Genomic DNA, 15,136 nt, shown 5'->3' on the forward strand with positions numbered 1-15,136 from the left:
AAACACCTTTGGTCTTAAGTATTTTCAGTAAGAAATAGCCTATAGTAAAATACTTATTTTGACAAAAGCACCATAGTTAGGTAAAATGGTAACATTTAGAACTAGACAGTCAGAAATTCTCTGTACTATCTCTGCAACTTTTCTATAAATCTGAAATTATTCTGATATAAAAAGTTTATTTAACAAACATCCAACACCCATTCATGACTTAAAAAATACTCTTAGCAGCTGGGCTCGGTGGCTCAGCCTGTGATCCCGTGCCTTTGAGAGGCTGAGGTGAGTGGATTGCCTGAGCCCGTAGGTTCGAGACCTGCCTGGGCAACTTGACGAGACCTCATCTCTACAATAAATCAAAAAATCAGCCGGGCGTGGTAGCGCGCGCCTGTAATTCCGGCTACTTGGAAGGCTGAGGCGGAAGGATCGCCGGAGCCCAGCAGGTCGAGGCTGCGGTGGCCAGGAGTGGTCACTGCACTCCAGTCTGGGCAACAGAGTGAGACTCCAACTCAAAAAAAAAAAAATACTCTTAGCAAACTAGGAATACAGGGTACTTTCCTCATCTTGATAAAGAACATCTACAAAAGACCTCCAGTTAGAATCATGAATTATAATGTGAAATGAGAAGCTCTCCTTCTAAGAAGAAAAACAAGGCAAGGACATCCACCCTTATCCCCTGTTCAACATTGTACTTGAAGTCCTGAGTAATGCAATAACAGAAGATGGAAAATAAAAGGTATACATGTTGAAAAGGAAGAAATAAAACTGTCTTTGTTCAGATTATGATTATCTAAGTAGAAAATACTTGAGAATCACTAAAAATTTCTGGAACTAATAAGCAGCTATACAAAGGCTGCAAAACACAAAATAAATAAACAGAACTCAAATGTTTACCTATATACCACTAATGAGCAATTAAAATTTGAAACTGGACAAATGTGGTGACTCACACCTACAACCCTAGCACTTGGGACGCCTGAGGTGGGAGGACCGCTTAAGTCCAGGAGTTCAAGACCAGCCTAGGCAACATAGCAAGACCTCATCTCTAAAAATAAAAATAAAAATAAAAAATTCAGCCTGGCATGGTGGCACATGCTTGTAGTCCCACCTACTAGGGAGGTGGAGGCAGAAGGATCACCTGAAGCCAGGAGTTGAGGTTGTGATAAGCCAATGATCGTGCCACTGCACTCCAGCCTGGGCAACAGGGCGAGAACTCAACTCAAAACAAAACAAAACAAAACAAAAAAAGAAATTAAAAACACAAAACCATTTACACGAGCACCAAAACAAATGAAAGACTTAGGTATAAATCTAATGAGATACATACAAGATCTATACAAGAAAAACTACAAAACTCTGATTAAAGACATGAAAGTAGATCTAAATAAATGAAGAGACAGTCCATGTTTATGAAAAGGAAGACAATATTGTTAAGATGGCAATTTGCCTACAGGGTCTATATTTAACACAATCCCAATAAAAATCCCAACAGTTATTTTGTGAGTATCAACAAACTGATTCTAAAGTTTATATAAAGAAGCAAAAGACTCAGATCAGCCAATACAATATTGAAAGAGAAGAAGACAGATGGAAGACTGACACTACCCGACTTCAAGACTTATTAAAAAGTTTAAGCAATCAAGACACTGTGGTACTAATGAAAGAAGAGACAAATAGATTAACGAAACAAAACAGGTAGTCCAGAAATAGAACCATAAAAACATAGTCAACTAATCTTTGACAAAACAACAAAGGCAATCCAAAAGAGAAAGGATAATCTTTTCAACAAATGGTGCTGGAACAACTGGACATTCATATTGTATTTTTTTAAGATTAAAAAACAGTTTATTTAGAAAGCAAATTAGAAAGGGGGGAGAGCGAGAGAAGAGATTTACCTCCTCAAGGCAGGGGAGGGGGCCAAAGCTAGAAAACATGGCAACTGTGGCTCAAGGAATCACATGGTGAGACCTCGGCTTAGCAGAGCAATGGCCTCAACACTCACATTTTAAAAAGATAATCTAGACATAGATAATACACCTTTCACAAAATTAATTCAAACTGGATCAGAGACCTAAGTTTAAAATTGCAAATCTATTAAGATTCTGTAAATAAAATGGGAAAAAAAAATCAAAGAGACTATTGGCTTAGAAATGTATTTTTAGGTAAAATACCAAAGACAGGATTCATGAAAAAAAATTATTAAGCTGGACTTCACCAAAATTTAAAACTGTTCAGTGAAAGGCGCAATTAAGAGCGTGAGAAGACAAACTACAGGCTGGGAGAAAATATTTGCAAAATGAATATCTGATAAAGAACTTGCTATAGTTTGGATGTGGTTTGTCCCCACCAAAATTCATGTTGAAATTTGATTGTCAATGTAATGGTTTTGGGAGGTGGGGCCTTTTAAGAGATGATGAGTTCATTTGGATCAATGTCTTTCTTGTGAGACTGAATTAGTTCTATGGAGGCTGGATTAGTTCTTGAGGAAAAGGATCAGTTCATATAAGAAGCTGCTATTAAGCACGCTGCCTCTTTCGTCCTCTCTGTCACATGTGCCCGCTTGCCCTTCTGCTTTTCCACCATGCTGTGAAGCAGCATGAGGCCTTGCCCGATGCAGCCATCCAATCTTGAATTTCCCAACCTCCAGAACCATGAGATTATAAATAAATCTCTTTTCTTCATAAGATATTGCTATTGCAACAGAAAACGAACTAAGACTTGTATTCAAAAATATACAAAGAATTCTTAAAACTCAGCAATAAGAAAACAACCCAATTTGTTAAAAAGGCTAAAGATCTGAACAGAAATCTCACCAAAAAATATATACAGATGACAAAAAAGCATATGAAGAAATGCTCAACATCATCATGTTTTTAGAGAACCGTAAATAAACCACTATATACCTATTAAAATGGCTAAAATACAGAACACTGACAACACCAAATACTGAAAAGGATGTGGAACAACAGGAACTTTCATCTACTGCCAGTGGGAATTCAAAGTGGTACACCAGCTCTGAAAGACAATTTAGCAGTTTTTCACACGATATATGCTCTTACCGTAAGATCCAGCAATCACGCTCCTTTGTTTGTTTGAGTCAGCGTTTCACTCTGTCACCCAGGCTGGAGTGCAGTGGCACACTCATGGCTACTGCGGCCTCGACCTGCTGGGCTTGGGTGCTCCTTCTGCCTCAGTCTTCCAAGTAGCTGGAACTACAGGTATGCGCCACCACACCCAGCTAATTTTTTTATTTATTGTAGAGTTGAGGTCTCACCAAGTCACTCAGGCTGGTCTCGAACTCCTAGGCAATCCTCTCATCTCTGCCTCCCAAAGTGCTGGGACTATAGGCGTGAGCCACCACACCTAACACTCCTTGTTATTTACCCAAATGAGTTCAAAACATATCCACACAAAAATCTACACATGAATGTTCATAGCAGCTTTACTCATAATTGCTAAAACTTCGAAGTAACCAAGGTTTCCTTCAATATGTGAGTGGAAAAAAAAAACTGGTACATTTTACATTATTCAGTGTTAAAAAAGAAATAAATCTATCAAGACTGCAGAAACACAGATGAACCTTAAGTACAAATTACTAAGTGAAAGAAGCCAATCTGAAAAGGCTACATACTATATGATTCCAATTATATTCCATTCTGGGAAAGACAAAATTATAGAGATAGTAAATAATTTAGTGGGCAGGAAAAGAACAAATAAGTGGAGCACAGGGGATTTTTAGGGGAATGAAACTATTCTGTATGATACTGTAATGGTGAATACAAGTCAGTATACATTTATCAAAAGCAAGATATACCCAAATGTAAGCTATAGACTTTAGTTAATAATAATGTATTGATATTGCTTCATACTATAATATGTGTTCAATACCAAGGCAAGATGTTAATAATAAGGAAAATGGAGTGGGGGAGTATATGAGTGAGGACTCTGTAATTTCTGCTCAACTTTTCCATAAACCTGAAACTGATCTGAAACTAACGTGATTCTGTGATCTCTGATGCCTGACAGTCACACCCCAGTTAAGATCGCTAGAGCCAATACATGGTTAACTTGTTCTTTTTCCTACAGCTTGTGATAATCACAAATCAGTACGTAATAGTTTCTTACATATTCACCTTTTCACATATTGTTTGCGGCTTTCTATGTGCCCCTTCAGTCTATCAGAGTCATAACAGCCAGGTGTGGTGGCTTACACCTGTAATCCCAGCACTTTGGGAGGCCGAGGCGAAAGGAATGCCTGAGCCCAGGAGTTCAAGACCAGCCTGGGCAATTTGACGAGACCTTGTTTCTACAGTAAATCAAAAAATTAGCCAGGCGTGGTGGTGAATCCCTTTAGTTCCAGCTACACGGAAGGCTGAGGCAGAAGGATCACCCGAGCCCGGCAGGTCAAGACTGTAGTGGCCATGAGCATGCTACTGCATTCCAGCTTGGGCAAGAATGAGACTTCAATTCAAAAAATAAAAAAAGAAGATTCATAACAAAATAGAGATCAAATACATTCTCTCTGTAAAGTGGGCTATGGATGAATGTTGAAGACACAGAAAGGATTATAGAATAATTTTAAAAATTAACCACTGAGTAGATCAAAAGTCAGAATTAACTGCGTGCCTGCTTAAGAAATAAAAATACATTATTTAGAACTCAATAAAACCTCATCCTTGGGTTCCTGCAGGTGAGGCAGCAATAGGAAGAATGTCCTCCAAGGGGCCCTTGGAGACCTGTCTGCAAACTAGACTCAGATGATATTCAGGACAATGTAAAGGTTTTATCTAATATCTAGGGGGTTCTTACCATATAACAAACTAAGACTTAGCAAAGAAGGTGGAGAAGAGAGAAAGAAAATGAAAAGAAGAATGTGAAAAATGTTCGAGAACAGGCGAAAAACATTTTAAAATTTATTTTTAAAAATTTTTAATAAGCCACATGAAGCTTGTCTTCAGAGATTCCTACACTTTCCTATCTTCAGTTTTTCTGTTAAATGCTTATCAGAGCCCTACAATGTGTCAGGAATTCCAGTAAACACTACTAGACAAATAAAGATGAAAAGATTGCTCAGGAAAAGTTCATAAGCTGTGAAGGAGATAATCACAGCTAAGTTCAATACAAGTATTTTCTTAGTTATCAGGCCCAATCAAATGTCTATCAATGTACTCTAAAATAACAGCAGCTTTTAAAAAATCACAATACAATATTAAATCAACTATAGGATATACCCTGAAATTAGAAACAATAAAATGTGAAAAAAGGAACATTACATAATTGGTAAAATGTGGAATAACACAAGGGTTAAAAGCATACTCCTGTCCCTAGATCCTCTGTTTACGTGACCTTGAACAAGTTACAACTCTGAGTCTCAGATCTTTTTAAGATGAGGATGCTAGTATTTCAAGGTGCTATTTTCAGAATAAAAGAACTCACATAAAGAATTAAAACAGAGTCTGGCATACAACAAACTCTCAACAAATGTCTATTACTCTTATTGGTATGGTAACGGCTATGATAAAAGTAAACATAGTGCTCTGAGAAGAGCACAGACCTGGGTTAGTGAGAGGGAAGGTTCTTCGGAGGGAAGATGAGTCTTAAAGGTTAAGAAGTCAGCAGAGTAAAGGGATGAGGAGGAGAAGAAGGCACAAATGGGAAGGGGCCAACTTTGAGGCAGGAGGAACATGAAAAAAAAAAGCCCAGAAATGGGAAAAGCCCAAACAACATATATATACTCTTGGATACTCTTCCATTTCACTTCAAATATGCAATTCAGAACATTTTGATATGAAAGATAAGTTATAAATGGGAAGTTTTCTTTTTAAAGAATCTAAAAGCCTGTTAATTTATGATTTTTTTTAAGAGACAGGGTCCCACTATGTCGCCCAAGCTGGAATGCAATGGCTACTCATAGGCATGATCATAGTATGCTACAGTCTCAAATTCCTAGCCTCAAGTGATCCTCCTGCCTCAGACTCTCAAGCAGCTGCAACTACAGGTGTGCAATGCCATATTAATTTTTAAGATAAAAACCTGAGCTTTAGAATTTCTACTTTATTATACCAAGCTAGACTGCCTTGAGTTGCCTCAAAAACAGGGAAGGGCATTGCCCTAAAATCTGGAAAGCACTGCCACGAACATGTAAGTGACTGACAACAGATTTGAAGTGTTACCCCGTCAGGCATAGTCTTTAACTACAGTGAGGACACCTACAGACAAACAGGCAACCACTCGGAGGTATAAGAACCCTCTCAGTCCTTCAACTGACCCATTTAGGCAGTGGTCTTCTGAATCCCTTAGGGAAAACCTGAGAGTGCTTCAAGGAAAGCCAGTATTTCAGACACAGGACAGTGAAAACATGCGGAAGCAAACCTTTCCCAGGTGACATTCTGTAGCTATCAGAAGACCCCTCAAAAAGAAAATAAGTCTCCAGCAGTTCAAAACTATGGTGAGCTGTGATCATGCCACTGTACTCCAGTGTGGGTGACAGTGAGAACCTGGTTCAAAAAAAAAGTTAAGCAGTCAAGGAAAGACAAATCACTCACCAGAGTGGGTCTGCATGAGACACACTGATAACAAATGCCTCTCCTGTCTGTCCAGAAAGAGTCCGCCCACTTTTATCAACAATCGTCCCTGAAATCTGAATTAACAAAATCAACAACATAAACTCAAAATAAAATAAACAAGTTGACTATCTGTTCTTTTACAAGGAAGGAAACTGTGGAACTCAAATTCAAAGGGAGCACTTATTTTAAAACAGACATGCGCCGAGTTACTAGGGGAGGAGGTGGTAAGCTGCAGAAACAGAAGAAAAGTCACTGAGGCAAAAGCAATAACCAAAAGAGCTTTAGACTTCGCATGTCCAGCCTCTTTAGGGGTGGCTTTTCCGGAGATACCTCAGGTTATCCTGGCCTCCTGCTATTAAACATCTGACTTATCTACCACCCTTGTTTTGATTCTATTCCATTCTCACCAGGCAATCTTAGGACTCTCACACAGGTCTGGCTACTACTGAGTTGACAGCAGTGTGGGGTCTTCCAAGTATTAGGTTCATGGCTGTCGGCATGCAAGTTCATTCCTTCTTGCACACTAATGAGACTGAGGCTTTAAGCCTTTGACTTCAGGGAACTTCTTTTGAACAGCCTGCCTTCCACTAGCCAGTCCTAGATTCATTTTCCTTTCCTCTCTAGACATAAGACTGCTAGTGATCTAGAAGTGGTGGGAGGGAGGTGAACAGAGGAAGTTAAAGTAGGTAGGTTCTAAAAGACACCACTGGTGGTTCTACTATGCAAGGGGGAAAAAACCTATGTTCAAAGTGACAATTATCAGTAAAGACAAAATTTATCATGCAAACATTTCATACTTACAAAGACAGGCCGGGGAGCATACTTCTCTTCAAAAAGATTTTGGAGCGCAAACAAGGCTGCCTGTCAGGGAGAAGAGGAAAACCATAATGACTTCTAAGAGACTGTGTCCAAGGTCAGTCTAATGGCCTGATCAAAATGTACTCTTTTCCAAGACCTCTTCAGATAAGACACACATCGAGCTCTCTGGGAAGAAGAAAAGTATCTTCTTCTCTACAATGTACAAGTCGAGCACCCTTGTTCAAGCATAATACTGTACAAATTAAAAAAAAACAAAAACACAACGCTGACTAAAAATTCATGTAAGAACTAATATTTCCTCTGAGGAGGAGCCAAAGAGCTATTTCTCCTTCCTTCAATAAAACTTAAAAGGAAATAAATAAATAAGAATGTCCCTGCCTCTCATAACCTTTCATATACCCAGTATATGAGCATCACTGAAAAAACAGTGTGAGCTTAGACTGGGTTGTACAAGAACACATCCCAGGTGACTCTATGCTACTCAGTCCATGTTTTAAGTTCTGGCAACAGATATTCTCTATCATTGTAGCTTCTGAGTCTAACATGTGCACGTTTTTACAACTAATTTTCTGAAATCAGAATATAACTTGTAATTATTGTGTACCTTCCCTGTGATGGTAGGTTTTATTCATGGAAAGTTATTAAGATAACAATATCAGACTTTTCTTTTTAGAACTAGACAAATCAATTCTAAAGATCTTATTGAAAACAAATATTTAAGAATAGCCATGAAAATTCTGGAAATGTGGCAAGGAGGTTAGTGAGGAAAAAAGAGGGCTACCAGTTACTCAGACATATTCCAATGCTGTGGTAAATAGTATAGTAGTATCACATCAGCAGCCAGATTACTGGAAGAGACTACACTCAAATGATATTTAGGATGATAAGGGTGACATCTCGCCGTATTCCTTCCACAGGGAAAGAATAGGATGTTTAATAGATGGTGTTAGGAAAACCAGCTAACCTTAAAGAAAAGTTAGATCTCTATCTTCTCACTCCAAAATAAATTCCGCATGCATCAGGAGGGAAACCAGTCTCTGTATAATCAACAGAATGCATGGCTTACATTCTAAAACTTAAAAACTCAACAAAACATATCCTAATGTTTCATCCCGCTGTTTCCCTTATTTCTAATCCAAACAATCCTATGATTCTTTTCTTTTTTTTTTTTTTGAGTTGGAGTCGTCTCACTCTGTAGCCCAGACTGGAGTGCAGTGGCTGCTTCCGGCCACCGCAGCCTCGACCTGCTGGGCTCTGGCGATCCTTCGGCCTCAGCCTTCCACGTAGCTGAAACTACAGGCGCACGCTACCATGCTTGGCTAATTTTTTGATTTGTTGTAGAGATGAGGTCTCGTCAAGTTGCCCAGGTGGGTCTCGAACCCGCAGGCTCAGGCGATCCACTCACCTCGGCCTCCCAAAGTGCTGGGATTACAGGCTGAGCCACCGAGCCCGGCCGATTCTTTTCAAATGTATATATGAATCTCATTTCATATATATTCTTTATCTTGTTTGTTACTGCTCTTATTTTTAAATAGACATGTGAATTGCTTTTCAAATTATAATTTGTTTACTGGAGATTCACAAAATAATTTATAAAAAGAAGCATAAAAGAGAACCCAATAAAAATGATGTGTTAAGAATGAAGTAGACCAGTCACTTCAGGCTGGTAGTGGCTCCCTGTATTCCTCCTGCATGTGAGGATTTTAGCAAATGATTTTTTTTTTTTTGAGTTGGAGTCTCACTCTGTCACCCAGGCTGGAGTGAGTAACATGCTCAAGCCACCACAGTCTCGATCTGCTGGGCTCTGGTGATCCTTCTGCCTCAGCCTTCCAAGTACCTGGAACTACAGGTACATGCCACCACACCTGGCTAATTTTTTGATTTATTGTAGAGATGAGGTCTCGCCAAGTTGCCCAGGCTGGTCTCGAACCTGTGGGCTCAGGCAATCCTCTTACCTCGGCCTCCCAAAGTGCTGGGATTATAGACATGAGCCACCACGCCCAGCCTGCAAATGATTCTTTAAAAGTTCAAAAATTCGGAATCTGTGGTCTTATTTCAACATCAATTAAACAATTAAAGATGTGATGAAACTATAATGTACCGAGGGGGAACGACTTTTTTTCTCCTCATCTTGGACTGAGGAATGCCCCTTTAAGTACAGTCCCTCATTCCTCCCTCAAAAAACAGAATCTGTAAATTAAACCACACAAAATTAAAATTCTACACCATTAAAACAAACACACACCACTACAATATCACCAATACCACCATAAATGAAGTCAAAAATCAAACAACTGGAAGGCAGCATTTGCTACTCATTACTGACAAAAGCCTGATGTCCTTAGTAAAGGATTCAATTAAAAAGACCAAAATAACAATAGAAAAAAAAGGGGGCTGGGCACAATGGCTCACACCTATAATCCCAGCACTTTGGGAGGTTGAGGTGAGAGGATTGCCTGAGCCCATAGGTTCAAGAACAGCCTGGGCAACTTGGTGAGACTATATCTCTACAATAAATCAAAAAATTAGCCAGGCGTGGTGGCACACGCCGATAGTTCCAACTTCTTGGAAGACTGAGGTGGAAGGATCACCTGAGCCCAGAAGATCGAGACTGCGATGGCTGTGAGCGTGCCACTGCACTCCACCCTGGAAGACAGAGTGAGACTCTGACTCAAAAAAAAAAGGGCACAGAACATAAACATAAACAGAAAAGGAAATGTAAATGGCTGCAAAACTAAAGAAAGATGGTCAATTTCATTAATAGTAAGAATAAAACTATAGTGAGGGATCACTTTTCACTTATCAAAAAAGCCCAAAAGCTTAATAAACAATGTTAGTGAGAGTATAGTGAAACCAGTACTACCGTACACTGCTTGCTATGTACAATTTCAAAGACAAAAATTATCAACGCACATACTCTTTGACTCAGCAATTTCGCTTGTAGAAATTTATCCTATAGACACATTGTGCAAAAACATGTGTATATTTACTTTTCACTCCATACACTTATGTCCCTTTGTGTATATATATGTAAGGAACACACATAAATAAACACACACACACACACACACATACACACACAGGCTTATCTATATAGAATTTCTCTCCTGACCCCCAAACTGGTAATAGTAATTATCTCCGCAAGGGAGGTGGACACCCAAGAACTAGGAGAAGGAAGGATATTTACTTTTTACTCTGCTTATTTATATATCTTTTGAATTTAGAACCATGAATATGTATTTATCATCTATATACAATTATAATGGTAAAAACAATATTTTGGCCAAGTGTGGTGGCTCATGCCTGTAATCCCAGTACTTTGGGAGGCCAAGGAGAGAGGACTGCTTGAGCCTAGAAGTTCGAGACCAGCCTCAGTTACACAGCAAGACTTTGTCTATACAAAAATCAAAAACTACTAGCTGGGCATGGTGGCTTGTGTCTGTAGTCCTAGTTACTCAGGAGACTGACGTAGAAGGATCACCTGAGCTCTGGAGGTCAAGGTTGCAGTGAGCCACGATCATGCCACTGCACTTCAGCCTAGATGACAGAGTGAGACCTCAACTCAAAAAATCATTTTTTTTTCTTAAGCTAAAAAGACAGTTCTTTTTAAGTTTTTCATATTGTACTGGCCTCAGTTAAAAATATTCCAGAACAAAATGGAGAAAACACGGTAATTTACTTAACTTTGGTAACTACTATTATTATCTTCTTACTATGTCAGGGGATTCATCACAATCCTCACACCAGTCTTGTCCCTTTTGTCTCCCTTGACTCACCTTGGCATTGGCAGTATCAAAAACGGTTTCAATGAGTAAGATATCAACCCCACCATCCAGAAGTCCTTTGGCCTGCTCTTGATATGCTTCAACAAGCTCATCAAAGGCTGCAAAAATAAATCACACCCAGCACATCAGACATCAATATCCCCTGAATGGCCCCAGGGTATGCTGAGTTCAAGTCTGGCACCTGTGAGCTACTGCTGGTTTACAACGCATAGTCTGAAGACAACACTGCCTTTTGTAGGAAAGCAAATGAAGAACTACGGCAAAGGTGGAAAGTAACCAAGTCAACTAAACAGAACTGCAGATTCTAAACTTGCCATATAACCTCCACTTCCCATGTATGAGCTAAGAAATGAGTGAGAAGGTGTGAATTTCTTGAACCATGTGCCTCACCTCAACATCTTTAAAATATATCATTAATTCCATCGATCAATGTAATCAACCAACTAAGAGAGGAATATGAGAAACATGTCATACTGATTTGGATATATCACAGGTTAAGCTGAAGTCTCACTCTCTGAAGCCAATGGCTACAGGCCTACTGATTTTGCCCCTGCCCTTATCCCAACTCTGCCAGAGAAGTAACCTGTCTGGTGGGCAATTCCAGTCGCAAGCAAAAGTGTTCAATCACTTCTAGGTAAGATTTTTGTTAAAAAATTCAGGGCTGTCTATTTCCACCCAAGAGGCCATCCTCTCCTTATTTTATCTCCCAACCAAAAGAGAAAAAGGTTCCTGTATTTATCAGAGAAGCCCAAACAGCAAACTCATGATTGCTGTATAAGAATACAGTAAGTCTTCACTTACTGTCATCAACAGGTTCTTAGAAACTGAGACTTTAAGCAAAACAACACATAATGAAATCAATTTTTTTTTCTCATCAGTGTTATTTGAGGGCATGCTGTACACTGTTTTGCTTAAAGTCAGTTTCCAAGAACATGCTGAGGGCATTAAGTAGGACTTACTGTACTTCACTTTACATAGCACAAGAGCAAGAAGAGGGTGGCTCCCCACTCTCCTTTCTAGACCAAAGAGAGTATCAACCACACATAAGGCTAGTATAAGCAACTTCTGGTGAAAAAGTGTGGTAGCAACCTACAAACTGTACTTGCCCGATCTCGTCATCTACACAGAATGGTAACATGTTATCATTACTATTCAGCTCTGAAATTTTATTTTTGTTTTTTCTAGTTTGATGCTTAGAAATTGACCTAGATTCCTGGATTTTTTTTTTTTTTTTTGGTCAAACCTCAATACAAATGTTTATATAGCTAGTTTATAATGTTTATAATGGCAATATAGACTGCTTTCTGATAAATTAAGTGGGAATACAGTGGGTTATTTTATAATAGACCAAAACCTAGTATCCAAATTTACTCAACTTCTGAGTTTAAAGTTTTATTTTTATTGGTTTTATTTCCACAGCTGATAAAGAAGCATTAATACCATGTATATCTAAAAGCAAATTCAGTAACATACAACTTTTTATTTAAATGTCTACTATATTCCAGGTGCTTTTGCAAATCCTTTACATAGATTAACTCTGAGGTAGAACCTACTTTGGTCCCATTTTACAAATATATAGATTACTGAAGCAACAGATATTTGCCCAAGGTCAATGATTATATATGATAAATACTCACTGATGTTCCTATAATCTGGTTTCTCCACAGATGGGGACACAGAAAGTGTCTTGTTAGTTGGACCCAGAGCTCCTGCCACAAACCTCTTAATTCCTTTGGGAAAATAAAAACAAGTGTGAAATTTCTAAATGGCTCAATTTTTTTTTTCTTTTTTTTGAGACAACAGGCAACAACATTTTTCCTAGAACATGGGTCTGTAACTCTTTGTCCACAACTGTGAAATCCAAAAAGCCCCATTTTTTTTTCTGAATTTGACAACAAAACTTGACCACTAAACTAACAAGAGGCTACTTACTGTCTTTCACCCACTTCATGGAATGATTCATAGTTTTTGCTAATATATATTTGATCATGGTGACTTCCCCAGATCCCACCGAGGAAATTACATAATATAGGGGATGTGCACATATTATCACAGTCAATCCAAAAAAACTCTGAATTCTTGTACATCGGGCCTTAGAGTGTTTCAGTAAGTAATCCTTTTCAATCACCACAGTTGTGTTTGGGCAAATTATCTCTCTTCCTATTCTCAAGCAGCTTTGAAGTCCTAAACTTAACAAAGGTTCTGCAAAATTGCCTCACAGTAGCATGCAACTTGAAATGCTCTCTAGTACTAGATCACAGACCCTACATGGGGGGGATATATTACATCAGGATTAACAATTATAAAACCTGAAACTGAAGTATAAAGTATATCAAATCTTACCTGAATAACTCTTTAATAACCTTCTCCTCTCAGCTGGAGTCTCTAAAGGCCTGAGAATTTGTGTTCATTTACATATAATAACAGAAGCCAGGGGTCATAGTGCTTATTAACTTTGGTGATTTTAGTCACTCAACAACCTGAGCTATGCTTTAAAATTTAACTGGGGAAGACTACCAACTAGATGATAATCCAGGTTTTGAACAGGTTACAGGCCCAAATATCCTTTATCTTCCCCTAAGCTGAGCAATAATGTGGGTATGAGAAAAATGTCCTTATCTCTCCATGCATTAGTTGGTTCAATATCCTCTGACCTGAGACTCTTTTGGGGTAATAGTCTATGCATTTCCATGGATTTCCACATTATCTCTCAGAAACAGAGTTCCTGTAAATTGCTTTGGTCTTCATTAGTATGCTGTATGTAACTTCATACCAATTCTGCTTTATTGTTGGCAATAACTTCACATTTCCAGATCTTAAGGGTTTCCATATATTTCTTCTATTCCTTTCTATTCCTCAAAGCCTCCCTCCAGCTGCTGCCCAAGTGTTCTGATGGCAGCCAGCCAGGAGGGTAGTTATTTCAGGAGCCACTTTTCAAAACCAGCAAGACTAAATCTACTGCAAAATTCTTTTGTGTGCTCCACAAAACCTTCAAGGACATCAGTAATATAAAGAGGAAAAGACTGAAAGGCAATCTCTCTACCTAAATAAGCCAATCATGGGGATGAGGGTGGCTTTAAAAGAATAAGATCAAATACCCTAATCATAGCCAAAATAATCAAAACAGCAAGCTGTTACTGTAATGACCTGATCATGTCCTTCCAAAGAGAAAAAAATCATTTTAGCTTTAAATACACAAGGAAATCATGGGCCTAGCTACAATGTCAGGCTATAACTACCAGCAGGCTTAAAGTGTAAAACCCTGGGCCCAAGGCCCAGTGACAGCGATTCAGAAATGCTGAATGCTTGATTATGAAACTGCAGAGAACTAACTCAAAGACAAACTATAGTGTCTGCAGTGTTGCCCACAGGCATATATAAGGAAAAAAAGCAATAAGGACAGTACGTTACAGATGAGAACATCAAAGGAACCACATGCTCAAAAAGAAAGAACATTCCTTACCTGTCTGAAGAGCTATCTCCTCGGCAGCCTTTCTGGCCAAGCCCGCAGAGCACTTGTTCATCCGGTAGGCCTAATACATCAGCCACAAATGTTAGCTTATCCTTCTTTTCCACTACGCAATAAATAATAAATTCATGACTACCTAATACCCAGTTTTCTTCAGCAAGAAAATGCAGAGTGAATTAATCTGAGGTCTGAGTGGAATCTTAGCCTAGAAGGCATATCTGTTCCAGCCCTGAAAGTAGCAGAAAAAGGCGAGAATCCTTGGGAACTGCTTTTAGGTTTTTCTCCTAAATCATGAGCTAGCTGGTAAAATAGGCAATATCTAGATATCTGTTGCCACAGAAAATAAGAATTAAGAAAAATATACAGCCGGGCTCGGTGGCTCAGCCTGTAATCCCGCACTTTGGGAGGCTGAGGTGAGTGGATTGCCTGAGCCTGCGGATTCGAGACCCACCTGGACAACTTGGCGAGACCTCATCTCTACAATAAATCAAAAATTAGCTGGG

At 38.9% G+C, this 15,136-nt stretch overlaps 1 protein-coding gene across 2 annotated transcripts in view; it reads right to left on the minus strand.

The window, feature by feature from the left end:
* MTR (5-methyltetrahydrofolate-homocysteine methyltransferase) overlaps window positions 1-15,136 on the minus strand; it is a 111,441-nt gene that overhangs the window by 81,539 nt on the left and 14,766 nt on the right. For both annotated transcript variants that reach the window (XM_021708197.1, XM_021708201.1), the window contains exons 4-8: window positions 14,628-14,697; window positions 12,802-12,894; window positions 11,156-11,262; window positions 7,362-7,421; window positions 6,540-6,634 (exon numbers count right to left, since the gene is read on the minus strand). In XM_021708197.1, coding sequence (XP_021563872.1) covers window positions 6,540-6,634; window positions 7,362-7,421; window positions 11,156-11,262; window positions 12,802-12,894; window positions 14,628-14,697 — 425 coding nt within the window. The remainder of the gene's footprint in view (window positions 1-6,539; window positions 6,635-7,361; window positions 7,422-11,155; window positions 11,263-12,801; window positions 12,895-14,627; window positions 14,698-15,136) is intronic.

Source organism: Carlito syrichta, unplaced genomic scaffold, assembly GCF_000164805.1.
Source record: "Carlito syrichta isolate Samal-C Ts95f unplaced genomic scaffold, Tarsius_syrichta-2.0.1 Scaffold56983, whole genome shotgun sequence".
NCBI classification, from domain to species: Eukaryota; Metazoa; Chordata; class Mammalia; order Primates; family Tarsiidae; genus Carlito; species Carlito syrichta.